This window comes from Struthio camelus, chromosome Z (genome assembly GCF_040807025.1).
Source record: "Struthio camelus isolate bStrCam1 chromosome Z, bStrCam1.hap1, whole genome shotgun sequence".
Classification (NCBI taxonomy): domain Eukaryota; kingdom Metazoa; phylum Chordata; class Aves; order Struthioniformes; family Struthionidae; genus Struthio; species Struthio camelus.
The window spans coordinates 88,599,965-88,627,666 of NC_090982.1; the positions used below are offsets into that span (position 1 = coordinate 88,599,965).

The 27,702-nt window shown below is 41.5% G+C and overlaps 1 protein-coding gene across 5 annotated transcripts in view; it reads left to right on the forward strand.

Moving 5' to 3' along the window:
- LOC138060884 (WD repeat-containing protein 7-like) overlaps positions 1 to 27,702 on the forward strand; it is a 177,881-nt gene that overhangs the window by 73,148 nt on the left and 77,031 nt on the right. For all 5 annotated transcript variants that reach the window (XM_068927403.1, XM_068927402.1, XM_068927405.1 and 2 more), the window contains one exon: positions 15,456 to 15,677. In XM_068927403.1, coding sequence (XP_068783504.1) covers positions 15,456 to 15,677 — 222 coding nt within the window. The remainder of the gene's footprint in view (positions 1 to 15,455; positions 15,678 to 27,702) is intronic.

Genomic DNA, 27,702 nt, shown 5'->3' on the forward strand with positions numbered 1-27,702 from the left:
TCCTCACCCCTGTCTGCTACCAGGCCGTTTCCACCTGCAGTCACTCGGGGGCACCCACACTACTACTCCTTGCATATCTGGAACCCGGTGCCCTCCTTGTGGGGTGATCTGCATGCTCTGAAAGTCCTTTGGCCTTCTTCAAGATAGGTCTTATCCTGTAGTCTATAGCTGAGTGAAGGTCAGTTTGGAGTGTGCTGGTCCTAGACATAGCCTTCCTCAGTCTGGTGTCTTTAACATGAGCTAGAGCATCTGCAGAATTTTAATAATATTACACAACATACTTGCAGACTGCCGCAGAACAATATGCGGTATGATTCCCTTCCCCACCCACCCACAAGAGTTCTGTCCTCTGCGTGTTAATTCTGCGTGCTATGGTGTCGTCATCACACGGAAAACGGATCAGAGCAAACTCCCGGCAGGTTGTCTGCGCTACCAAGGTGGAAACAAATTCTGGGAGGCTTAGGTGTCATAACGTTCATCGTGAGCTGAGCCCACTGACTGCTTTAGATGTGTATCTCCTCTAAGTATAAAACCTCCCAGAACTCCTCCTTTTCTCTGCAGCCTAGGTACTCTGGTGGAATCCTGTTCCAGTAATCCAGGAAGGAATCCTATGTTCCTGAATCCTCTTTAATACCTCTGTTATGTCTCTTAATATCTTTAATGTTTCTGATACGTTGATAAAGGGGTTTTTTGACCCTAAAAGAAGCAGTTACTGGCTTGGCAAGGAACAAAGTCTACATGGCAGGTGGAATCGAAATGCGCAGATATCACCTGGTTTTGCCTAAGGGATTAATTAGCAGCTGCTTTTCTTCCAAACCTAGGATATAAAATACTTGATTTACCTTGTATTAGCTGAGAATCACCACATATAGTGACTTGTTTGATTCCTAGTAAGCTTCTATAGTGCATTTTTTTTTCCTCTTTTGTGAATAGGAATCTTTGTTCCCTTGCTACTGTTACATGCAGTTACAAACCTAGTATGCTTATCAGTCCCTAATATGCAAGAAAATGGGAGGGTGTAGTGATAGGTACTTGTAGCTGTTTCCTGAATCATGACCAATTTGGAGAGTGAACTGGTGGGCTATGGAGCCATAGATTAAAAAGCAAAGCCTGGAATTTAAGAGTTTCGATTGAAATTCTCTAAAGCTTAGTGACCGCACCTGGGATGCGATTTAACATCACACTGTGCCAAACCCAGGTCCTCATAATTGCCATCACTGAATCAAATGATGAGTAAAAAAAAAAACCTGTACGTAGCTGTGAATCAATGGTGTCATCCACTGAGGCCCCCTTCCCAGGTAGAGAAAAGGTAGTGAATTAGTCTGTGTTTGGTGCCTTTTCAGGCACTAAACCAATAGGAGGGATTCATAATCCCTGGGTTGTTAAACCGTCACGTCAACTGATGACCCTTAGTCATTTTGCTCATAATCTTTTTGGTGTGCTATTCCTATTGTGCCTTGTATTGATTTCAAATTTCTCATATTAACTTGGTGTGTAAGCCTTTCGTGTGTCATCTAAACACTTTCTGTAAGCATGACAGTATGTAGAATGTGTTTCTTGGGGTAATCCTTCAAGAGGTCCCCGCTTCATCGGTTTAAAACACGTTTGTGCGATGCAGTGCTCTTGTGGCATTAATGCCTTATCACCTCCTCTGATCGGTTTTCCTTCTCAGAAAAGATCAGGTGCTCTCCCTGGCATCCCAAGCAGCACCAGGTATATCTCTGGTGGATTTAAAAATCAAAGAAGAAGAAAAAAAAATTCTGTTGCAATTGTAGAACTAGCTCCAGACATCCAGTAGGACAGTAACCTACTGAGCAAAAATTGTTTACCAGCTAATTGTTTGTGTTAGCAAGACTGATCTGTGACGGTCTGTGTGGTTTGTCAAGACGAGATCAAAAGCATTAACCGTAAAATCCCTGTCTCTTGACTTTCCTCGCCAAGGAAAGTCTTTCCTAGTTGCCACTGTGTGCCTGAATTTCATAGTCTTGAAGGGATAGTGAGTTTTGATGGCAGGGTTTTTTCTTCCCCTCTTAATCAACTGTGATATTTATAACATGTCCTACTGTTTATGCATGATGCAGACGACTAAGTCACAGAATCACAGAATCACAGAATCGTTTAGGTTGGAAGGGACCTCTGGAGATCATCTAGTCCAACCTCCCTGCTCAAGCAGGGTCACCTAGAGCATATTGCCCAGGATCACATCCAGACGGCTTTTGAATATCTCCAGGGAAGGAGACTCCACCACCCCTCTGGGCAACCTGTTCCAATGCTCTGTCACCCTCACAGTGAAGAAGTTTTTTCTCAGGTTCAGATGGAACTTCCTGTGGTTCAGTTTCTGCCCATTGCCTCTTGTCCTGTTGCTGGGCACCACGGAGAAGAGGCTGGCCTCATCCTCTTGACACTCCCCCTTCAGATACTTGTACACGTTGATGAGATCCCCTCTCAATCTTCTCTTCTCCAGGCTGAACAGGCCCAGCTCTTGCAGTCTTTCTTCATAGCAGAGATGCTGGTCCTGGCCTCTGTCTTCATCTTCACCCTTGTTTCTTTCCGTTTGCTGTATGAGGGGTTGCACTGCTCAGAGCAAGTAGGAGGTAGTTGTAATAGCAGGAGACAGGCAACTTGCCTGGAAGGCTGTCCTGGCTTCACCACTTTGGCTGTCTGCACTGCAGCTATGGAAGATCTGGGGCAGCTGTGCGCCCCGTTTCTGCTCATGAAAACCTATTCCTGAGTGCGTTCTTTTTGCCTTGGTCCTCAGAGGGACCTGCAGAGCGTGATCCTCTGTGGCCACTGTTTATAGCAGGAAGCAATGCTGGGTCATTCAGCTGTAGTCCCTCCTGGGAAGGAGGGAAGGAAAGCGCCCATTGCTTCACTTAATCTGGTCTCCAAAGCAGGAGTCTGCCCTGCTGATTTTTGCTTGTCTCGCAGTGCCCCAGCAAATGATTCTTTTATGCCTCCTTCCCTTTGCCTCTTTGCCAGCCTCTCCTTTCCCCTTCTCCATTCCTTCTGCCCCGAGCCTCAGCGCTCGCTAGGGCAGCAGCCTCTCTTTCTCCTCAGTTCCGACTGGACTTTCTCGCACAGCATGAGCTTTGTGTTTTAAATGTTACTGTCTGCTCTTAAGGGAAACATGCCTGTGTCCCTGGTGAGTTCGCTTTTTAGAGCCTCTTTTTCTGGTCAGCTCCCAACGTGAGAGTCCCTGCGAAGACAGCTTTGGTTCACCAGTACGTCGCTCTTCTGCAGCTCGTCATGTCCTTCCTCTGTTACAACAGAAACCTTGGACCAGAGAGATGCCTTGACCGTGTCATTTCCTTGCAGGCCGTCTCTTTGAGTACTGTAACAGGAAACTCTTCTCTCACTCGCTTAGTTCGTTACTTTTTCCATCACTGGTAGATCTTTCTCGCTACTTCTCTTAAAAATGTTTTCCAAAGTATGTTTTAGCTCTGCATGGCTCTTCTCTTCTTATGCAAGGCGCTCCTCTCTGTGCATGTTTTATAGGATGTGATGATAGGAAGAACATAACTTCAAGCGTCAATATTAAGCAGGTGAGGGAGCTGTAAGTTTATAGCAGTTTCAGACTGTGAATCTTCCCAGAGGGTCATAGTTGCAATAAAAAAACAAAAGCTGTAAAAGTTGCCAGGCTGACATTTGAAACTATAAACAAAAGGTACCAAGGGGCTTATGCACATCTATATGACTTTAAGCTTCTGACTTGGTTGTTCTGAATTTCTTTCCCGACCTCTTTCCAATAACTTTAGTCTAAAGTTAGAATCCTGAATTGTCCTTCACGTATAGAAAATGCATGGTGTGAATTCCCCAAGCTGTCGTGCTGTGTTAAGTGGGAATTTAAAGGAATGAGAATCCTTAGTCAACATCTTGCATCATTTTACAAGTGAAGAATTGCAGCTGGTTGGATTAAACTTGTTTAAATAAAATCTTATAGCTGATTACATAAAGAATAATTGTATCAATTTACTTTTATTAATACTGGACTTTACTATTTGATACAAATAGATGTACTGTGCTAAGAAAAAAATCAGCAACCTTTCCATAAATGCAGTTAATTGTATGCTTTAAGCATATGATTCATCACAGCAAAGTTAAAGAGAATATTCTTCTTAAAATTAGATATATTTATACATTTTAAAAGTACTGTTTTCTTAGTCTACGTTGAAGCTTTTGTAAGTGGATTGCTGAAAGGCCTTTCAAAGTTAAGAAGAACCATTACTGTTGGTGCTGTCTGATCTCATTTTCTTCTAAATAAAAGTATTTTTCATAGAGATGGAGACCTGATATAAAATTTGTAGCAGTTTCTTGTAGCATGTGTTTTTACAGCAGTTGACTTTATAATGTTTTACAGTATTTTTCTGTACCTTTCTATATAGTCAGATAAGTTTTCAAAGTAGTAATTTAAAGCAGCAGTTATCTATATCATGCACGGAAAACCTGACATAAGTTTAAAATATATATAAAGAGCCATACCTTTTAATATTGTTTTCACTTTTCAGATGGCTGTAGTTTGGATAGCTGTAATTCAAAAATAAAATAGGATGTAAACCACACTGAACTTTTAAAAAAAGATCCTAGTTTCAAAAGCACTTGTGTATACCAAAAAATTTAATTTCACCTACTTACGCACGAGAGTAAAAGGTTAGAGTTCTGCATTTCATCCTTTTACCAGTCTTTGCACATTGATAAATAAATAAATCATCTAAGATTCAATAGGCCAATTGCAGTACATAATAGCTATTCAGAGGCAATTAAACTGCCTTTTTCCACGCCGGCGTGTGAGCGCGCCCTTTCGCAACCTTCAACTTGATTTGTGGTGATTCAAAATTAACTTAAAAGTCTTGTTTGCTGACAGCTTAAAGCTTAATTGACTGAAAGCCAAATAGAGCGCGTTCTGCATTCAGCGCTAGCGCCGCCGATGAAGCCGCGCGCACATGGCGCCCGTTGCAAGGCAGCGCTTGGCGCGCGGTCCTGGCGCCGGCCCGCAGCCTCGCGGTCTCTGCTCGCGCCGCGTTGGCTCTCGCTCGGACCGGCCCCGCTGCGGCCGCTGGGCGTTGAGCCTCTTCTGCAGCGCCCGGTATCATTCCCCGCTCCCTCGGTGGCGCCTTGTCTTTTCTTCCAAACAAACGTGCAGGTACCTTTTGGAAGAGAGATTTGTTTTTCCTGTTTCTGTATTACAGAAAATGAGAAAAAGATAATGAATCAGAAAGTGAGAAGTATGTAATGTTGGTTTCACTCTTGGATTAAAATATCCAATTGAAGGTAGAGTCACCCATAGTTTGAATAAAATTTGTGAGAATATTAAAGAAAATATATTGCTGAACAAGCAACATGTAAGTATTAAAACAGTTGTTTCATAGTAATCAGTCCATTCTGTCCATAGGGTGCGGGGCGAGATCTGAAATGTTGTTACGTGCCTACTTTGTCGTGGCAGGTAATATCAGGGGTTCAGAGCACGTGTGTTAGGGTCCCGAAAGAATGCTGCAAAATACATCCCCAGATGCTTTCATTGCATTACGCTGGGAAAAAGTTCCTGGGGGAATCCAGCGCTTGGTCTAAATCACCTTTCTTTGCTATGCTGCTAATTGCTTTCCTTTTCTCCTGAACTTGCATATATTTGTATAAAGGTTTTGTGGAGGAAATGCTCTGCACTGCTTGTCACTCCTCTGTCACCGTTGGTTAAGTGCAGCTTTGGTGCCTCTGCCATTGAATTTTTCCCCCGACTCTTCCCGGTGATAACAAGGATGCGAAGCACCATAGAAGTGCCAGCAAATAAATATTGGAGAGAGATTTTTTTCTCGTAACAGAACGATCTCAAAGATATATTGAATCACTTCAAATTAAATGAAGTCTTTAAGCAGTAGGAATGTATTTTAATCAATTAAAATCGGAAATATTTTAAGAGCAAATTACTTTAAGTTGTCCCGATAGATATGTCAGAATAATGTTAAGTCAGCTTACATGTTTTCTACTGTAATTTTTTTAAACTTCTGTTCACAGGAAAGTCTAATTTTAGTATATAAAAGATAAAGGACATAGATTCTGATATCGATCTATTTCTTACTAATTTCTGGGCAAATCACAGCTATCTAATTTTATCCACTTCATTGATTTCTGATAGGAGCAACATCTTTTCATAAAGCATCAGGCAAAGTTTCAGTTCAGTTTGAAAATGACTGTGATTTAAAATCGTTTGTTACTCTTGTGTTCCTTCCAGTGAAATTGTAATAGTTCTTCAGAATGTCAAGTCTAGGTTTGTACTGGTTTCATCACAGTTTTATCTCTCTGAAACTTGAGAATCAATTTTTTAAAAAATGATTCTTATAAGCAGCTTATTAAAAGCTCTTTTGGGGGGGAAAAAATCGTGTTTACTTTTTTCTGACTTTTAATTATGTGCAAACTAATTGCTCCTAATATGAATATTAAGGATATGATCTTTCACTCTTTGGGAGTTGGTTTGCATCATGGAATTATGATTGTGTATGATTTAATAGTAGAGTTATTCAAATACTCAGAGTTGCCATATGCTTATAAAGCTATTAGATAGACGCTGCTGTGTAGTTTTGGTAAGGCTGCTGGTCTCATGTAGAAAATGGGCTTTTAAGGCTGCTGGTCTCATGTAGAAAATGGGCTTTCCTGTATTTAGTAAGTACTCTTTGCAACCACGCTTCTTATAATATATTGTAGTTTACTAGAATTTTCTCTCTGCTGTAACATTCCTTTTATGACGGAGTATCTCACTATATTGAATGTCTGGGAACATAAAATGGGTGAAGATGATGATCCTTTCCTGTGAGGGGGACAGAGCGCTGGCCCAGGTTGCCCAGAGAGGTGGAGGAGTCTCCTTGGCTGGAGATGTTCACAAGCCGCCTGGACGCGATCCTGGGCAGTGTGCTCTAGAGGACCCTGCTGGAGCAGGGGGGTTGGACGAGATGATCTCCAGAGGTCCCTGCCAACCTCAGCCCTTCTGTGATTCTTCTCACAGAGCGCAGGGCAGTGAAAGACAGCCTACGACCAAATGGATTCTCTCTCTGCTGTTCAGATGGAGGAGAATAGTTCATATTTTTACTAAATACGTTTGCTTTTATTTAAAGCTCCGACTTAATACATCCAAACTTTCCTTATTATTAGTAACACTGAAACGATAACAATCAAAATTTTGAAACGGCGTCATAAACATTTAAACGTGTGTGTTAACGACGAGGCGCTTAGTCAAGCTTCGTGGGGCAGTACGTGCCCGCGGACGAGCGCAGCTCCTCTGCTTGGTGGCCTTCCGAAAGGGAGCAGGGAGCGCACAGGTCACAAGCCTTTGGTGAGAGACGGGGAGTTTAATGCTAATAGAAAATAGATTAATGTATGCCTGTGTATGCCAAAAATGAAACTTATTACTGCTTTACTTGCTGTTGAGTATTCAATAGCTATTAAATGATTTTTTTCTCTATTGTGTTAGTTTGTTAGGGACAGCAAGTGACTGGCAATAGCAACTTCAATATTTGCAGTTACATGGGTGAAAGTAGTTTGTTACTGGTTTAAAGTAGCCTCGTTATAAAGCAACAAGTGGCACTCAAGTCAGTGTTTCCTACAGCAAAAAAGCTGCAGTGAGACCTAATAAAAGTCTATAGCTGTATGAAAGTAGTTATTAAAATATCTTCTATCATTAGCTTAATCTGAATACCTGAAGCACTCTCATTTAGGCAGTGCTGTTCAGCGTTTCCAACTGAGATAAGGTATGAAACATTTTTGGTACATCCTGAGTGTGTAAGTAAATAATTCCTGGTACAGTTTATGGGTATTCTTTTATTTGCTTACAAGGTAAAAGAAAGCAGTTTAAATGCTCATTTATAAATTTTTTAAGGCATGCTTTCTGGGTGAAATTGCCTTGCCAGCCGTGGAAGCCTGGAAGTTGCGTATACGTTGGTTTTGCAGCGGAAGTGTGTTGTTTCCAGGTGTGCTGTAGCAAGGAAGTACGTTGTTAAAGAGCGATATCAACATCCCTGAGTGCTAATGAGCACGCAGTAGTCTATACGAACGCTTAGTGGACGCTGAACAAATTCAGACGTTAAGCTTTTTAGGAAGAATGAGTGATGGCTAATGATTATTTAATGACAGGTCTCTGGACTGAAAGGCACTTAGCACTCAAAGCGTACTGCAAAGCCTATTCCTCAGAGCTTCCGACAGGTTTATTTGGTCTCACCTTGAGTAGAGCAGTGCAGTATTGATTTCACTGGTGTGGATTTAAGCGCACTATTGGCTTAGACTAGCACCACCTATGCAGAAGAAAATCAGTGCCTTAACCCTTAAGGTTGTGCATAGCTGCTCTTTAATATTTGATTATAGGCTAACAGATCGCTGGCAGATTTTACCTTGAATACTGCCTTTTTTAATTAGCGAATACACTGCAGTTTTTCCAGTAATGTGTATTTTGTAACACGCCATATGGATAAACTGTAGTGGTGTACATGTGGGTTCTGATCAGACGTGGCTGAGGGGATCAGAACTCTATTTTAAGATATAACCTCCTAAATGAAATATTTAATGAAGATGAATTTTATGTTTAGTTTTTTGGAAGCATTTTGGTGGCTGAAAACGTCTTTTCTAAAAGTATTGTTCTCTAACGATATAATACTATTATTCACCGTGACAGTTTTTGGCATTGTCCTCTGTAAGCTGCTGCAGCTGACCTGCCCAGAACCGTGTTACTGGCACTGCAGAGGGAATATACTATTAGAAAGCAAACAGAAAACGTCCTGCTTTTCATAATGCAAGCTATTTTTGGCATACTGATATTAAATTATTCAACTAGTCTATCGTAGATGACTTGTGAAACGTTTCCTGTTATGTTAAAAAAAAAAAAAAAAAAAGGTTAAAGACTTCCATTTTTTACAGTAGTAACAGCGCTCCATTATTTCAAATACTTTCCTGAGGACACTAAAAGAATATAACAAGACGAGTATTATTAAATAAATCAAAAAGCATGCCGCTAGGGAGCAGATCCTTTAGGGGAAGAAGAGGAAGAGGAAAAAAAAAAGCTTTTGTTTTGATTCCAGAGTCATTGTTTCACTCATCCTTACGTGAATTTATTTTCAAGCAGTGTTGTCAAGTGCTCTTTTGTTACCTAAATATGTACGTATGTCTCTTGAAAACGGGCACGTTTTTATCAGTGAGAATAATAGAAATGTACAGGAAACTTTCATAGAACTTGGCTATTTTATTCTTACAGCCCCTTCCTTGTCTAATAATTTGGTAGCAGTTATCGTTATAAAACACAGTAAAAGATTCATTTAAAAATACTAATAGTTGCTGCACTAAAATGCCTGCACTTGTTTTTTTGAGCACATTTTATTCAGTGTGCATTTCAACTCTATAAAAATATACTCTGCAGCGTTATTTATAAGTCTTTTATAGCTCATATCCCAATTATTGGAATGATAAAAAGACTGATTACAAAATGAGTTAAATGTTAATGAAATTATGTTCAGTTCTACATCTCATGTTCTTCCTACATCAGCGCAGTTTAGAAGTACTCTGAAAGCAACAAAATGACAATGCTAAAAATGCTTAACGAGGGTAGAAATCCTGGGTTTCAGAGATAACAACCACGGATAGTCTCCCCTCCGACTTGCCGCTGAGTTGTCAGATTTCTGTGGTGCACTGAACTGACTCGTATATTGACTGTCGTGATGGCAGTCAAGCTCGAAAGTAGTTTTTAAAATATAAGAGAGAAAAAGATAATCAGTTTTGCAAAATATGTGAGCACATCAAACATGTGATTCTCTGTTCTGTCTTACCCTCCTGTAAATCTCATAAATACATTAAAGACTGTGGCATTGCTCCACATTAAAAGAGACAAAGATCACCACTTCTGCAATGCATGAATTTTCCATCTTTGCAGATTTTTTTTTTTACCCCTCAGTGGATAGAAGACTGGAAACAGAAATAAATTGCTCCAAGGGAGAAACTTTTATGTATTTGCCTTTTTCTTTTAAGTGGTAGGGGAACGGGTGCCTAATTTAAACCTTAATAAGATAGCTTTAACTTTGTCGTGCACTTGGCGGCGCGAGATGATATATTCCACCCGGTTGACTGTCCTTTCACAAGTTTTCGAGTACTCAGTATTTCATCAGAAGAGGTCTTGCTATATTGTTAAGGTTTACCTTTTAGTATAAGCGTTTTGAGTGCATCTAGAGAATGAGGAAATAGGGAAAGACGTTGTGGAAACGCATTGTCTTGGACGTGGGTGGACAAAGCACCGAGGGGAGAAGGCATTGCACGTTCGCGTCAGCGCTTGCCCTTCCAGGCAGCACGCTCGGTTTCTAAGTGGAGGCTGGGCGCAGCTGGAAAAATTCAACAAAGCCGTAGCCCTAAATACAGACTTTTTCCTCTTATCGGACCAAATTTTGTCTTGTGTATTGCATTTAGGTCCTAGTACTAAGAACAAATAGTATTTTAAGAATGTTTGCATTACCATGCACTGTATTTAGCAAAAAACCCACTTTTTTAGGAAGGAACAGGGTGGATTTGGGGGAGGGAGGGGTTAGAAAAATTAAGTACCTTCCTGCCACAGCAATGTGTTTAATGCAAACTAACCCAAACTGCAAGGAGATGCTATGTAGTCACTAAATATCTTTTTTTTAAATTATTATTATTATTATTATTATATAAGAGGAAGCTTTAAAGAACTCAACCGTATTGGTGGTATCAAATCACCTTTTGGTGTTGCACACGCGCGCCCTGCCATGCAGCCAGGGTACTTGGGGACCAGTAGGGGTCATAATGCACACTTGTAATTTTTTGCATTTCGGGATAGCCCTCCACCCTTCTCAGCTCCTGATACGGTGGCTCTGTGGAGGGCTTGTCCCTGCTTAGCCGGTGGAGGGAGCTGTTTATATAGAAATAGCTGATCTTGCAAGCACTCGCAACATTTTAAATAACGTGAGCCTAGTAATGAGTAACAACAGTTTTTATAGGGTTAGATGAAGTGGATTACTTTCTCAGCCTTGCTGTATTTTTCGCATAGTCACTTTGTTGTTATTTCTTTATAGTAATTCTCAGTTCTGATTTTATTTTAAATATTATTGCTTTATAAGCTTCCAGAAGCACTGAAATTGTTAAAATTATTTTTCTGTATATGATTTTTGAAAAACTAGAAATATAGGAAAAGCGGTAGCGTGGCTTTGCGTTTTAAGAGTCTTGAACAATTAAAGCTGAAGAAAAGAAGTATCTTTTATAAGTACACATAGCATGCGTTTTAACACATATGATACATTTTTACATATATGATGCATGTTTAAATTTTTTTGCAATATCCTTTTTTAGGTAGCATTATATAAATTTGTTTTCGGTGAGGAAATGATACTGTTTAAAGAAACAATTATTTAAGAAATATTTAAATTTACTGACATGAAAATATCATGCAATTTATTTTGCGCTCACGTGAGTGTGAACAAAATCACGTTTCCCCCTCATAGCTATTGCACGTCCTTTTCTAACGATCCATGTCTCACAAAGAAGCTCTTATGGTTTCAAATCTAAACAGTTGCAGTGATTGTTGCTAATAATGTAACATCTGCCATGACCACGTTTTGGTGTATGTTTGTCTCTGGCATCTGATGCGAGGACTCTGAGGATTTCCTGAGTTTAGCTAACTATACTTTTTCAGCAGGACTGGAAAAAAAATAGAGTGAGATGGAGAGAAATCCTTCCCCCCACCTGCTCACTTGCAACCCCCCTCCACCATTATAAATAAGCAGAAGAAATGCAGAGATAGGGACCTGGCAAACAGGAAGGAAAAGTTTCGGTGCTTTTCATGGAGTTCGTTTTGCAAGTTCTCATCCTTAGATAGTGACTTCTGACTCTCAACTACTATATTCAGTGCTGTGAAATGTGAACTGTGACGAAAATCAAGAGGACTTGCGTGTTTTGGTTTTCTTCACAGCCTTAAAGTACCAGATTTGGATGCAAGGTCTAGGTTTTCTTCCTGATTTGATGCAAAATACATTTGTGACCTTGGGCAAATAACATTATTCATTTAGGTCTTTGCGTTTCTGTCCTCTAAGGTGAAAGTCATATTTCTTCACCCCTGTCTTTTCATACTATGTTATATATCTCTCTCTATATCTCTCTCTATATATTTTCTAATGCACTAAGCCCCGAAGAAGGCCTGCCCCGCCGTTGGGACGTGCCTGGCGGTGGGTATCTGTGTTATCAGCTTGGAATTCCCTGGCCAGTAGTAGAGCGTATGGCACGGAAATGGGGCTGTGGAAGATCTTTCTGGCATTTTTCACTTTAAAGGATTTTGTGCACATCAGTTGTTGTGACTAAACGTCAGTGATTACATTTGCATTTACAACCTCTGGCATAATTACAACTTTGTAGTTAGTTGTCATTCGTTGTAGTTTATAACACTTTGGTTCAGTGGCTCTCCTTAACTCCAGCAATATGATGGAGCGCATCTGGGAAGCTTTTTTGGTGGAACCTGCTCAGGTAGCAACATACGTTCTGATGGTGTAGGCTGATAGTAATAAATTGGTCTAGCACCTAGTTTTGTAAGGTTTTAATACCTAATACAGTAACAGAGTACCATCAATATGTGCCTAATAGCAGATATAAAGTATCTGATAGTAGTCCATCTCTCATAAAACCGCCTTCAGCCTTAATTCAAATCCATTGATTCCTATTCCAGTTAAACCTGAAGAACTTGATTTGTCTTTTAATCCTTTTATTGTAAGCTAGGATAAAATTAATTTTACCCAAGAACTGTGCAAAGCCAATTAACATGATCTTTAGTGTTATTTAGTAAAGTGCTTCAAACTGTTAAATTTATCCTGACCTCGTGGCTGCACTCTCTGACTGCTTTTTAAATGAAGTAATCAATATCTGCCAGCCTTTTAAACAGTCTAAACTTCTGAAATGTTTTACCTATATTTTAAATGGTTTATAAATACGCTCAGTCGCTTTGTGAAATCTCTCAAGCTGTTTAGCGCTTTCCTCCGTGCAAGTTGTCTACCTGCAATTTTCGAAAGATCTTACGTTTTGAAAGGTTGCAGTACGCTCATTTTCTCCCCAACAAAAAAAAAAAAAAACCAACAACAACCCAGCTAAGTAAATAGATGGAAATGACAGATTTCTCGGTTGTGGTGCAGTACAGGAAATATGTTGTTTTTACCGCTAAAAACGTAGAGCGCTTTTGTCCTTTCACCGGCGTAGCTTCTGTTTTCCACACAGAGCTATTTGAGGTTATTAATTTTCTGACTGTGATAGGGTGATCAACCGTCCTGCCAAGAAAATGGATCTCTGTGTCACCCTTTAGCGTGATTAAACGGAGGCGCGTCGCTGTGAGAAAATACCAGATTTTCCTGAGACAAATGACACCGTCGGAAGGACTGCTTTCATAGACCTGATTCCGTTTTTGAAATCTCCCCTACGGCTGCCGGTTTATTTGCCGGGTGCAATTAGCACAATTAGTCGCGGGGCAGGCAGCTGATCGCCCGTTCCCACTGGCGATGTGGGGAAGGAACGGCGAAAGCGTTTCGGCGCTCGTTCCCCCTCCGGCGGAGGCCGTTCCCGCAGGGAGCGACGTGGCCCCATCCAAGAGCGTGCCTGGCCGTCGCCGAGCGGCGAGCCTCCGCCGGAGGGACCGGGCGGTTTTAGATTTTGGGTGTTTTTTCCCCCCGGCGTTTTGAGGCGGGCGCTCGCTGCGGCCGGTTCGTCGTCTGCAACGGACACCTGGGAGCGAGCTGGCGCGGGGCGGACAGCCCAACGGCTGCCTCGAGAGCCCTGCCCGCTGGCTGAGGAAGGGGTTAAGGCGCCGCCGAGGCCGAAGGAGATGGGGGGCGAGCGCCCCCCTTGTTTAATTTCCTGCTGGAAGGCGCACATGTGCGCTGTGTCCGGCGGCGCGGGGCGGCGCGCCGGGGTCAGCGCCTCGCCTATTGATCAGCCGCCCGCGCTGCCGGCTCCGGCAGCTGCTTCGTTGCCCGCTCTCAGCGCCCGCTGCCCCGCGTTAGAACAGAAATCCATAACCGGGGCTGCGCTCATCCGAGCGGGGCAAGAAACTAAATTGAACGGTATAAAACAGAGCAGGAGTTTGCGCCGATTCATCTTGCTCCGAGACGTCAGGCGGGCTCCCGGCCGGAGCAGCCGCTCCTTCTCCTCGGCCGCGCGCGCGGCGGCGGGGGAAGCTGATAAGCGATGGCTCGACAATTAAAACTCCTAAATTTAAGCTTTGCCCGTCACAGTTCTCATCCCTCTTCCTGTGAAGCTGTTAGATTAACTTATTTACGTGGTAGTTGCCCTCCCCTCGGGCTGGCAGGTCGCCGTCGCGGCGGCGGCGCCTGGGCTCCGGTGGTCCTCCAAGGCCCCGTCTAAAACGTGGCTCGGTTTTCTCGCGGGTAGCGGCCCGTTGTCCCTCGCAAAGAGAGGCGTTCGGCGGAGCCGCGCCGGTTCGCCCCCCGTTACTCTGCGAGCTTGTGAGTCTCCTTTAATGCCAGGTGGTGCCTTCCCGCTTCTCGGCAGGGATTTAACAGCAGTGCTGTAAGGAGGGCCGAGACTTCGTTATTTTTGTACGATACGTGGTAGCGCGTTTGCTAGTGTACTGTGGAGTAGCATTGTAAATAAAAGGGAACGGTAGCTGTCAGGATAAACGAATACCGTATTTTCGTTCCAGTAAATTTCTTCTCCGGGTTTTGTCTCTTTGCTCCGAAAAAGCGTCATCTGCTTCGTGAAATTACGAATCCCTGGGCTACGTTAGACTACCGATGTAAAACTAATAGTTTTGTTTAAAATTTGTAATTCAGTGAGGTTTTTCCAGCATTTTTGAAGATGTTTGTTAAAATACCATACGTAACGTTGTAGTGTACGAAAATACTAATTCAGCTGAAAGGCATATACTGTTATGTTAAAATTCATAAAAATTGCGATAAGAGCATGCTGTTGTTTCAGTGACTGTCCTCATATGTGATACAAACATACAATTTTGAATATCCGTTTTATGAAGAAACAGCTGATTACTTCTTCAGCTGAACTTGTTACTCGGATTTAAAGTAAACAGGAAGGAAGCCGTACCTCACCTTTCAGAAAAGGTTGGTTAACAAACCCAGAATTCCCTGTGCCTCACTCCAAATGAAGAAATAAAACTGTGAAGTTGGAACAGTTTCCGGATGGTTGATATTTCTGGGACATCTTGACGATTTTTTGATGGTGGGTGTCACTGGAGACAGACGTTACAGTGGCTGCGTCTGGACTTGGATCACGCCTGGTAGGTTTGGAGAAGCAGAGTGGAATCAGACCAAGCAGCTGAACGCCTGGCGATGGAAGCGAGCTGTGCTGAAGACACGTTCTAAGTTAAATGGAATCCATGTCGTCTCTTTCTTCTGGAAAGGACAACTTTGTCTGGAGTACTGGAAAACAACCCTGCTTTTGATTTTCCTCATATTTCTTATTTTTCATTTTAGGTTGTCTGTCTGGTCTCCCACAAATGAAAAAAATATCTACCTCGTATGAAGAGAGAAGGAAGCAAGCTACCGCCATTGTTTTGCTTGGAGTGATTGGAGCAGAGTTTGGAGCTGAAATTGAACCTCCAAAACTTTTGACTCGGCCACGCAGTTCTAGTCAAATTCCTGAGGGATTTGGTTTAACTAGTGGTGGATCAAATTATTCCTTGGCAAGGCATACATGTAAGTATCCTGGGTACTATTTTCCCTTGTTTTGATTTTTTTTTTTTAATTATGTTATTGTTTTACTTATATTTCAGGACAAATCTGTTCATTAAGAATTTCCTTTCGGAGAACAAGATAGCGAGAAGATATTTTGGACATACAAATAAGCAACACCATAATAAGTTGCCAAGAAATTAGTACTGATACAGATAGCTGAGCGGAATTATGGAGTCTGGGACTAGGTAGTGAGATCTGCAGTGGTACTTGTGAGAGGGAAGTACCTGTCTCTGGAAGAGAAGCATTCAAATTTTTATTGTCGTGGTCAAGCACTTCCTGCTGAAATACTAACATCCTTTATTCTTTTTCCAGTTACACTTAAAATGCTTGCATCTAAGACTGCATTAACGTAACTATTCTTTTTTTCTCCCGAAAACGTTATTTGGGTTAATACAAAGAGAAGGAGAAGACCATGAGCTTTAGACCTGCCTGTTCCATTGATTAATCTTCATTTTCATCACATAGTAGCTCTTGCTCCTAATGGAGGTTTTTCTCTGTAATTGAAGCATGGACAAGTATGTTTACTGCACCCCTCATACTTTTGGCAATGTGGATCAATAGGCTGCACAAAAGCATATGTGGCTATGCAAAAAAATGTGCAAGATGCCCAAGGTGAAAAACAAAGACAAAAGTAATGGAAAAATGGTAGGATTCATGATGTACTGTATAAAAGAACTTTACATTCAGGTCACATATCCAGAATTAGTAAAGATGTAATTATCTTTAGTATGAACAGTGATTGTGATCTTATATTAAGCTGCTTACATATGCATGCCTTAGACTGACTATTTGATGTTGATATTGCAAATCTAATAGGAGCAAATGCAGCCACAGCGCACTGCATTCCTACAACTATTTTGGACGTGTTCTGAGCAGGCTGATACTAGTTTCTTTTATGTGGAGTCTGGCGAAAGTCCTCTTTGTCACCTCTATAAATTGACTCTGAAGCACTATGGACTCACTGCCAGTATTGCTTGAAAAAATGTCAACTATCTTTAAAAATGATTAACGCTAGATAATTTCATAGCAATGGATTTCTCATGGTGCACTCGTGTAGTCTCCACCAGATGCCCAAGTGCCTTTGAGGAAAAGTGGAAAAAACAAGTAATTGAAAACCAGTGTACTGTTGCAAGAGGAGGACAGGTAGTAACGGTAAGAGAAGGTGAAAATGCTATTGGTAAGCTTGCCGAGGTCAGCTGTTCTAGGGGTTAAACTTCAGGCTGCAGCCATCTGCAAAGCAAAGAAACTGTCCTTCCGTTTGGGATCCTGCTTATAATGAGCTGTAGGTTGTTACCGCTGAACCGCGCTGTTGCAGTGCATCAACATGACAATGGTTTTGGACAAGCACCGGTTGTCTCATAACGCAGTATTTTATGTATTTAGCAAAAGAAATCTTGAAGGTTTCGTGTGCCATAGCATGACTGAGGACATATTTTACATTGTTTTCATTTCTTATGTTTCTGCTTGCTTTTATTCCAGAGATTATTGTTATTGTAGGTGACAATATTCTCTGAAATATCAGATTACAGACAGTTCTGTTCAGAAAAGGTACAAAACTCAGAAATTCTAAGTTGTTTCCAAGTCCTTTTTTTACTCCAACTTGTGTTTCCAATGAAATATGCCGATAAGTCAATCAGTTTCATAATGATAAATTTTATATTTTGGTTTTAATTAAATGCAGGAAAAATGCTGCCCTTTTAGTTGCATGGTAATGGAGTATCATATGAATAATAACAAATAAACATAATTTTATTACTATGCTAACACATTAAACTTGCTTTAGACCGTTCCCTTCCATTGAGGCTTGCTGGCATGGAATAGTTTGCATCTACGCTGTTAAAACTCGCCCTCCAAAACAAGGTGGTGATATGCCTGCTGCCCATTGGGAAAGGTCTGTTGCCCGTGCTGGCCCTGAGCAATGCCCAGGAACTGCGCGGGAGAGTATTAGTTGGCACGGAACAGCACTGTGCTAGCAGTCATTGGAGGATCACGTTCAGGAGCTCGTGGGCATTATGTGGCACTGTTTAAGTCGCTAGTATAGCTGTAAGCGCTGTATTCCACAAAGTGGAAAAGCCCCCACACCGATTTTTGAAAGGCAAAGGTTTCAAAGAGCACATACTTTGCCAAGTGTATGCAAATCTGAAAAATGCGCAAGTCTTGGTTGTGTCAGTGAGGAAGTGTAGGGTTAGCTATGCAGTAGTTCAGGAAGCAAGTTATATTTCTGAGAAACCTAGAGAAAATCTTTTTTTCTTCTTCCCCCCCCCCCCCAACTGACATCTTCATATACTTCATTGGTAAATGCATTCCTGTGCTTTAGTAAATAACATTCCTCAGTAAGTCCTTTGCAGAACTGAAATTGCAAAGTCTTGCAGTTCCCTGCTTCCTTCTGTCCTTTCAAGTTTTTTTGCAAGTATAGGGAACTCTGCTTTAAATAGTTACATTTTTTATTTCTTTTTTACCTTGTGATCACATTGGGGGTTTTTTTTTTCTTTATTCATTTTCTAGTGTGTTCTGCATTATTGCTGGGTTTAAGTTACTAAGCTATTTCTCTCTTCGAACAACATCTGTTGTTCGAAGGAGAGAAAACAATTGAGAAGAATAGACTTTCCTGTGTTCCTGGATGTTTCAGCATGAGGGATTGCAATACTTTGATTGGACAAAACAGGTTCTTCCATGTTTTCCTTTATGGTGTGAGGTTGAGTCAGACTTCTTACTTTTCTGAGTGATATTTGGGCGCAGGGTCAAAACAGGCTTTACTTGTCTTTAGAGTTTCCTAAAAAAGAGGATGCTGATGTCTCTATTGGACTCTACACAGCGCAGAGCGCTCTGTTTGCTTGGAAGCTGCGTTGGGGATGCGGAGATTGCGGTCGTGTTCTCCTGCCTTTCAGTGGCACACTGTCCGCGCTGGTCAGCTTCCTCTGCACTTCAGTTCCAAAAGGCGATGGAGCACTGAAATTGCCTGATCTCCTATGGAAAAGAAACCAAATCATTTCAACCAAGAATGCCTTGTCTTGAGCGTTCCCACGCTTTTTACAGGCTGAACTAGTTGGTGGTGTCGCTTGCTGTTAAAAGCAATGTTCTTTGTTTATCTGTTTGCGTGTTATTTTTGTTATATTTAGGCTTAGTAGAGTTATAAACTCCAACTTAGAACTCTTACTAATCATAATCTTAGAAACACTGCACAACTGTCTGGCTGACTGATAGGCTGAATTTCAGTTTTTAATGTGGATGAAGCTTGACGAACTAAAATGTTAAAAATTTAGGTGAAGACCATAAAGTAATATTTGAAATGGACCAAGGGCCAGAGGAAGAGCAGAGCAGTTTTGCCTGTGATGGTTTGCATTGGGAAAGCAGGTGCTTTATCATTTGCTAGGGAGAGCCTCTTCACTCTCTTCCTGTTCAAGTAAATTGATGTAAACTAAGCGGGAGGTGACATGAATGGATCACTCGCATCTTATGTGAGAATTCTTCAAATGAGAGGGCCATTGCAACCCTCAAGAGGTAAAGATTAGTTGGAGAAAAACAGACAGGAGATGCTGGGTTATATTTTTGGTTGATGCTGGTATTAGCAATACTCTCATCTGTGTTTGTGTCAAGAGATGAAGTAGGATCTTCATCGTCATATTTTACCTATGACCCTTGCAATAACAATGTTGATTAAAGTCAGTATTGCTGTCTTTCTGGTGCAATCTACTCTGAAACCAAAGTACGATGTTACATTTTCTTAGAGGTGAGTGGTTAGTATCTTCTCAGGTGTTTTGCTCAAGTAGAGGAAGTTGAACTGGAAAATTTGGTTAGAACAACAATGTTCATTTCTTCAGTTTTCGGGCATGTTTGTGTATTTGAAGAAACTTTGCAAGCCTGAAAGAGGAAGTTCAAGTTTTCATTAGTGGTAGGTGATTTGAGGGCGTGGAGGTCGGGGGCGGAGAACATTAAAGAGCTTAGGGTAGGGCGACATTCACAGAATCACAGAATGGTTGAGGTTGGAAGGCACCTCTGGAGATCATCTCGTCCAACCTCCCTGCTCAAGCAGGGTCCTCTAGAGCAGATTGCCCAGGATCGCGTCCAGGCGGGTTGTGAATATCTCCAGGGAAGGAGACTCCACCACCGCTCTGGGCAACCTGTGCCAATGCTCTGTCACCCTCACAGTGAAGAAGTTTTTTCTCAGGTTCAGATGGAACTTCCTGTGGTTCAGTTTCTGCCCATTGCCTCTTGTCCTGTTGCTGGGCACCACGGAGAAGAGACTGGCCTCATCCTCTTGACACCCCCCCCTTCAGATACTTGATGGGATCGCCTCTCAGTCGACATTGATCTATGCATGTATGGTGACAGTGATAGGGCTTGTCTTTACTTTAACAAAGGGAAGGTAGGGCAGGTGAGGTGAACTGGATAATGATTCATTTTGTGAGAAACAGAATTCTGCATCCTGTCAACCAAATGTGTGTGAAACTGTCTGTAGGTATGCTGACAGTAAATACAAAAATTGAACTCTAGTTTTTTTCTAGCGTACCATCTTACAGAACTCATTGTAAGGATATTAGAAGTATTTAATGCCTATAGATTTGTGTTTGGCTAGGCCTGAAGCATTTTTAAGCGATACTCTGAGGTGGGGAAGATTAGGATAGTCTTTGGAAATGTCTGTGAGATGGACTCATCTTCCACTCCAGTTAATTAGCTTGTAAACTTGGCCATGTCTACATAGTAATTTGTCAGTACCTGTGACAGGAGCTCATTCTGCCAGAGCTACGGTGTTCAGCTCTAAGCAGCTTCATTCGGTGGTATTTTCACCGTAAATGTCTAAAGCGTATACACTGAGGGTGGGTTTTTTGGATAATCATGAAGCAGAAGAGTATCAGCATAATGCCAAAGACTGATGTTTGCTTTTGGAGGTCTATTCTCTAATCTTGATGTAATCATGACCCCTTATTTCACCAACGCACAGCTCTTCCCAAAGGGAGAGAATGCGAAGACTCACTGAAAAGGGAAAGAATCGCTTACCAGAAAATCCTGTTTTGGGGATGTTTTTTCTGTGTATAATCATACTTCTAAAAAGTCCATTCTAATCTTTACTCCACATGTGTAGTACTGCAGTAGGAATTACTTTGAAAACTGAACAGTTGATCAAAAATTGAACAATTCTTTGAGTGTGCAAAAACAACATTATTAGTATGCACTAGGACTCGAATTTTTTCTTTGTCTTATTATGATTTATAGGCACCAATCTGAAATACATGCAGGTTATTGCTCTGACTTGCAATGGCATAGAAAATATTTCTTGGCCCTTAAGAGATGAGCGGTTACTGAGATGTCGTCTACTTTCTGAAAGCTGGCTGTGGGACATAAATGATGCTCTGAAGCAACAGAAGCTTAGATAAAGAAATTATTGGTTCTCCTCCATTTCAAGTTGTATTTTTTTATTTCTCAGTGCTATAGCATGCAATAAATACTGATGGAAGCCTGGTGCTGTATGGCTGTCCTCAAACTGGAAGAGGCCTGCCTGCCTTTTAACCGTTCCTGAAATACAGCTTCAGTTCCCTGTGCAAACTGCTCAGGTGTAGCTAGCCTAGGCTGGAGAGCTGCTGTAGCAAATTTCCTTTTGACCACCTGTGTGACAATGTCTCCAGAAACAGCGGTTCTGGTGATTTTTTTTTTCCATCCCTTTACTGTGACTATTAAGATGTGATGCCTTTTTAATCTGTGTGTTCTGTTATCCTGCGCTGAAATTGTGCGCTGCCAGTTACCCAAAGTAATGAGAAAAATGGTATATAACCAAAGCCTAAAATTTTTCCTCTCTAATTCAAAATAAGTTACCAAAATTAAAGACTTTTTTATGCCATTAACATTATATTGTAGGTTTTAACTGTATGAGTTGTACATGTGATTTACTGTATTTAAGAAAATAATAATTGTGATAACGTCTTTTTGAGAGGATGAAATTCTCTAGAAATTCACACAGTGACCTTGCCTGACATCTCGCATTAATCTCTGTTGACCTTACAAATAGTTCATGAGATATTTAATTATAAAATGCCACCCAAAGAATTTCTCATTACAGATGCACCACATCACACTTAAACTGCAGCTAATGCTGTGTTTATAAAGTTAATGGGCTGATAAATCTGAATGACTGTTCTGTCCTGAATATGAAAATACTTGATTCCATTGTTAATGCAGTATATTTTTCAAAGCATCTGCCATCAATATAGTTATTAATGATAAGCGTTTTGCCCTTTAACTTAGTCAGTGTCATATGTGACGACATGTTCAAGGCGTTGAGTTATTTATATTGTTTTTGCAGGCTACATGTACATACTTCCAGAGGCGAGGGGGTTCTGTATTACAGGATCCATGGCAGTCACCGCCGTTTGGGGACAAGGGGGATGTTAAGTAAGCTAGCCAGCAATAAGGTTCCTAACTCTCATGAAACCATTTTTCTTTTTTTAATTATCATTTCCCAAATTCGTAGCAGCTGACCTTCTGCCTGTGAGCTGCAGGCCAGGAGGGGAAGCGAGTGAAAATTCTGGACCGAAATAGAAATATGTATGTCTGCCTAATAACGTGAGGTCAGACTGCTGCTATTAAGATGGTTTTTCCAGTAGGGAGCCATGCGTGTAAACTTCCTGCACCTTTGAGCAGAAACCTTTAGCCTGTAGCTATGCTTTCAGCCAAAGCAATTACGTCGTTAGCTTAGGATGAAGAAAAGAAGATGTATTTTTCAAAGCAAATATAGTTTTAATAACATTGGAAATTCAGCACATCGATATTTGAAGTGGGGATTTGACAGTAAGGAAGTAGCTTTGTGTCAGAGGTGTGCCTCTTTGTCCTCTTCCAGGCAAACCTGGCAAATTTGGTTAGAAGGGACCTCAGAAGATCATCTAGTTCCTTTCCCTGACGCGGTTTTTGGCCTAATCCTAAACTCTCAAGTGACGGGGACTCCATAATCTTCCTAGGAAATCTATTCCAGCTCTTTATTTTCCTTATTATTTGAAGATTTTTCCTGAGTTAACTCCTCCAGTCTGTCTTGATTCCAAGCGCAGAACTATATTAACCTCATAAGAAGCAGTTCAATTAAAACGTTTATTCACCCTGAAGAGGTGGTTCTGTACTTCCCTTGCATCTAAAACTCTTGGCAATGAATAAGTGTTTTTCAATAGGCTTTCTGTATCCAGAGAAGTGTTTGCAAACATATATGTTTTCGCAGCATTCACCTAGGCTGAGTGGATGTTTGTTTCCCGCTGAGAAATAGATACAAGAATGATTAGAGTGAATTTTCATTCTGAATATAAAATGCTTTATAGAGATATTATAAAATTTTAAAATACTTCATTCATTCATACCCCAAATCATAGAATAATTTTCTTTTGCTCTATGAGAGTTTCAGTCCCAGAGCAATTCTTTCCTGTGTAAGAAGTATGTTAGAAATCCTGCACAACTAATAACCTCGTTGTTTGATTATAAGTCTCAGTCATAATATGTAAATGCCAAGGACACGAGTTAAGATTGCCCAGACGCATTTTTCCATTTTCATAAGTTTGCTGTTAACGAATTTCAGAAAGATTTGCTGATAGATTAGAAAACTGGGAATTTTGCATTCTATTTCAGGTTATGGAGAATAGTGTTGTGTCGTAACCAAAAATCAGTCTGTGCGTACCTCTGTGCTTAACCTTGGCTAGCTTTACCCCCTCCGGCCTGTCCTCCTCCTCCTTACTAATCTCATGCCCTCGAATGCCTGCGCCCCACTTGAGCAATGGGAGAGGAAGAGAAGAAACGCTCCGAGCGCAGAAGAGCGAGCTCCTCGCCTTCGGGTGCCGCCGCCGGAGCAAGCTGCAGAGCGCCGACTTGCCCGTAGCCCTCGGCGGGAGCCCGGATGCGATCGCCACAGAAAATGCATGTTTGCTGCCTCCTTATTGAACATACTCTTTTCAGTTTTACAGGTAATTTTCAGTAAATCTCTAGCACATTCAATTTTCAATGGTTTTTAATGCCTGCCTTTGTGCATATTTTATGTGGGTAACCAAAGAAATGTCCCAGGTTTTACAGCTGCATCTCCTGTCCCGTTCTCCCTCTCTTTTTCCAAAATGTGAGTTATTGGTGCTTTCTAATAGCACAGTTGTAAGTTTGAGGAGGGACTGGAAACTTGAGTGGGTTGTTTTTTCTTATTAGCACGGGCGATGCCTTTTTTTCTGTTGATCTTACAGAGATAGTAAAACTGTTATTCCTAAAAGGATCCAAAATCACAACCTAAAATACCAGATTCTAGATACTTTGCCCATTTTTAAAGCAATTGAAAATACTGCTTTAGAGCAAGTGTTAACGGCAAGTATGATGATGGTATCCTAAACAGGCATAACTGAGCTGACCATTAAAAAAAACAAAAACAGCGAGACTTAAAATACAAAACTGATCTCTGCTTTGTCATCCAAGCTATTCCAGTGACGTTTTTAATTCCATCAGGAAGCAAACCTGGGATTCAGTCTTAGCTATTGCATTCTCTGATTTCTCTTTTCTCCAGATAGTAATGGGTGGTATCACCACTTATTCTTAAGATTGTCTAGTATTTCTTTTTGTAAGATCATCTTTTCAGCTGCCTAAAGCTGTCAAGTGTAAATTTGGAACCCAAAAGTCAATTTTAGTTATGTTTAATAGACTGAATTTGTTTGGAACATGTCTTCTGAAAAGGTTTGGTCATTTACAAGAAGAGTAGAGAAAACAGATACTATTTTAACATCAGTTTGAAAGCAAATGTATTATGTTAGCCATGGGAGTTTTGTTATGCCATATTTTGGTGCAGGGCTTTAAAGTTCATGGGGAGTAAGGATATTGAGGATGTTTATCTTTTTATGTTCTCGTGGAAGATTGGTTTAGCTCCTGGCAGATTAGTGCGTTGTTTAAAGACTGATTTATTTGGCTGCCACTTCTCTAAACCTTTGTTTGAGCTGGGCACGCTCCCCCGGAGGTGGAGGGGACTCTAAGGGTCTTTCCTGCAGTTTTTCTTCTGAACTCTTTTCATCAGTCACAACACGGCATCAGTTGCAAGAACGAGAGGGAGGGAGGGCTTTCCTGTGCTGGTGGCGCCTGCGTTGCACCAGGAAAGCCCCGTGGCTCTGGGAAGAGCTGCTCGACTCAACCCTGTGTGGGACAAAAGGAAAGAGGAGAGAAATGCTGGAAACCAGCTGGCGGGGAGGAGATGCAGGCAAGGAGAATTGAGGGAGGAAGGACGAGGTGAGAAGCAGATGGGAGAGGAGCTGCTCGGGGAGAAGGTGGGAGAGGACAAGCAGGTTTGATGAGGATCTTAGTGGGGGAGATGGTGTGAATGAGACCAACTGCTGGGCAGAAGGACTCAGCTTTGAGGAAAACGGGAACAAAGAGGTTCGTGGCCCACAGTTTCCACAACAAGTTGTATGTTCATGCATACAAAGTTGCATTAGAAAATACTTTTTGGTTAAGGTTGTAAGCTCCGCTGTTAAGGAAGGAACGGTATAGTTAAGTTTGAGCGTGCTACTGGAATTCAGCTTGCTTGCAGATATGAACTGGGTCAAGCCTTTAATTCTAAGTCAGGACTGTTGCCACGTGGAGTGCAGAATGGATTATAGTCCCTAAATGAGTTATTCCACATTTTATTATCCCTAACTGGGATTTTTGCTCTTTTGCGCTATTTACTGCCTGATGATTCAGACTTGACCACTCAGTAGCATCTTCTCAGTCTCCTCATTGCAGCCTATGAATGCATTTTGTAAACAATATATTTATTTTCACAATATTTCTAAAAGATAAAATTTATGACTGCTGGAGTGGTGTCTGTGTATGTTAGAGAGAAGTTTACTTTTCAAGGTATACTTTGGCTGTGCTTCATCCGTTCATCCAAATCCGTTTTTACGTGTACTTCTGCACAGAAACAGTGAGTAGGCACAAGATTATTTGGGGTATAAAGTCAGATATTTCATGTGCTTTGTTAAATTGGGGTTTCTAGCTTTATAGATTGTTGCGCAGTGTACCAAATGTACTTCATCTGAAAATAAAAGGCAACACCGTCCAAACCAGAGACCCTTGGTGAACACAGGGCTATTTACTGTATCAACTAGCTGAAACCTTTTCTCATGTCTTTTGAAACATTAGTTCTTCTGTATTGTGAAAATATTTTAATCGCCAATCTAGACAATCAGAAAACGGTCCTTGTGAGGAGATTGTCGCACCCCACTAATTGTCGGCACCTATTGCGTATCTGATACTTTGAACTAGCAACAGCGATTGATACAGGAGCGAGCGAGCTCAGGATCATCACTTACAGATGCAATAAATCAGCTGAGCACCTGAACAGCAGCCTTTCAGAGCAAATTAAGCAAAATGGCTCAGTAACTTCATTTAAAAAAAAAAACACCAACAGCAGCAGTGTGATTAAAACAAGTAACAGAATTTATTGTTCATAATTGAGAGAGTGGTAACAGTGCATGTCATTTTATCGACTTTATTTTTATATCAGTTAGGCAGAAAGATTTGCAGATTTGTATGGATCCCACGGTTTGTGTCATTCCTTTGATTTTTCAGTGTACTAGTAGACCTGCAGTTTTCCTTCCCCACCCCCCCTCGCCCTGGGCTGTTGTAACTAGATCAGTGTCTCGAGCAGAATTTTGTCCCTGAAGGGAGGGGGGAAAAAAAAAAAAACAGAAAAATTGTGACTTACAAAAAAATGAAACCCGTATCTTAGCCTTAGAGATAATATTTTGGAAAAATAGTAAATCTGTGTGGCAGAAAACAGTCAATCTTTGCACCAATATTATACCCTAATTGAAATCTCTATTTCCTTGTTAGCTTTAGTGACAAAACCAAATTTGAAAACTAAATTCACCTTTTCCCCCCAAATCCTGTAGGGGATTGAATGATTTGAATGATGTGTTTTTAATCAGAGCTTTCTTTTTTGCAAATTTAATATTTTGATTATTGTAAGGAGTTGGTACACAATAATCTAAAACTTATCTCTTCTTTGTGTTTTGAATATGAAGGAGCCTAATAATGTAACAGCTCAGTAACAGATCTGAATCAGTTGGTTACGGTTTTTGCCAGTCTGTAAGCTACCGTAAGTAAAGACTCAGCTTTGTCACTGGTACCCCATTTTGAGGTAAGTGTGTAACACACAGGTTGCTGGAACAAGCCCATCTTTCTCCAGGGAGGGGAGTCAGACCTGTTGAAAAGTGCCTTTGTAGCAGTGACCTGTATTAATAGTGTTGGTGTCCATGCACCTTTTTTCCGCGTACTTTCTCGTTCCAAGTATGCAAGCTTAGGTTCTCGTATAAAATACTGGACAAAACATGAACCCTTCCACCAGAGAACACTCGCATTTCTATCTGATGTGAAAGAAAGCAAAATAGATGAGTTTTCAGAATGCCTGTGCTGCTGCAGCACTGCAGCATCCTGCGCCCAGCTGCAGCCGAGGCACGGTGCTTTATGTGACCCAATCAATAGGAAAGCTTCATTAACCCAGGCAGAGGAAAATCTTAAAATACGCTGATAAATGACCTTAAAATATGTTTGAGGGAAAGGTGACCAAGGGGCACAAAGACTGGACAGTACTAGCAGAATAGCTGCGCATGTGAGCGGTTCGCGGCAGGGGTGCCACTGTGGGCGTATCACACCAGATCAGGCCTCAGAAAGCACAAAGTTTTTGTTTAAAGAATGATCATGTTGTAAATCCAAACGATTAAAATTCAGCCTTAAGCTCAACACCCTCGTTCCTGGTGTTGTGTTGCGATCCTTAGTTTCACGGGAGAATCTATAGCCTGCGTTACGCGTGCGGAGGGGGGCCCTTCCCTCGGCGGGAGTCAAACCCCGGGCGGGGGAACGGGCTTCACCCGCGGCCGCCGGTCCCACCGGGACGCGTGGCAAGAATCGCGTGCACGCGTGTGCCTCGCCTGCAGGGCTGGTGGGAAGTCGAGCTTCCTGAGGTCCCCTGGGGAGAACTGAGGTCCCATTGGCAAACCTGCTGAACAAA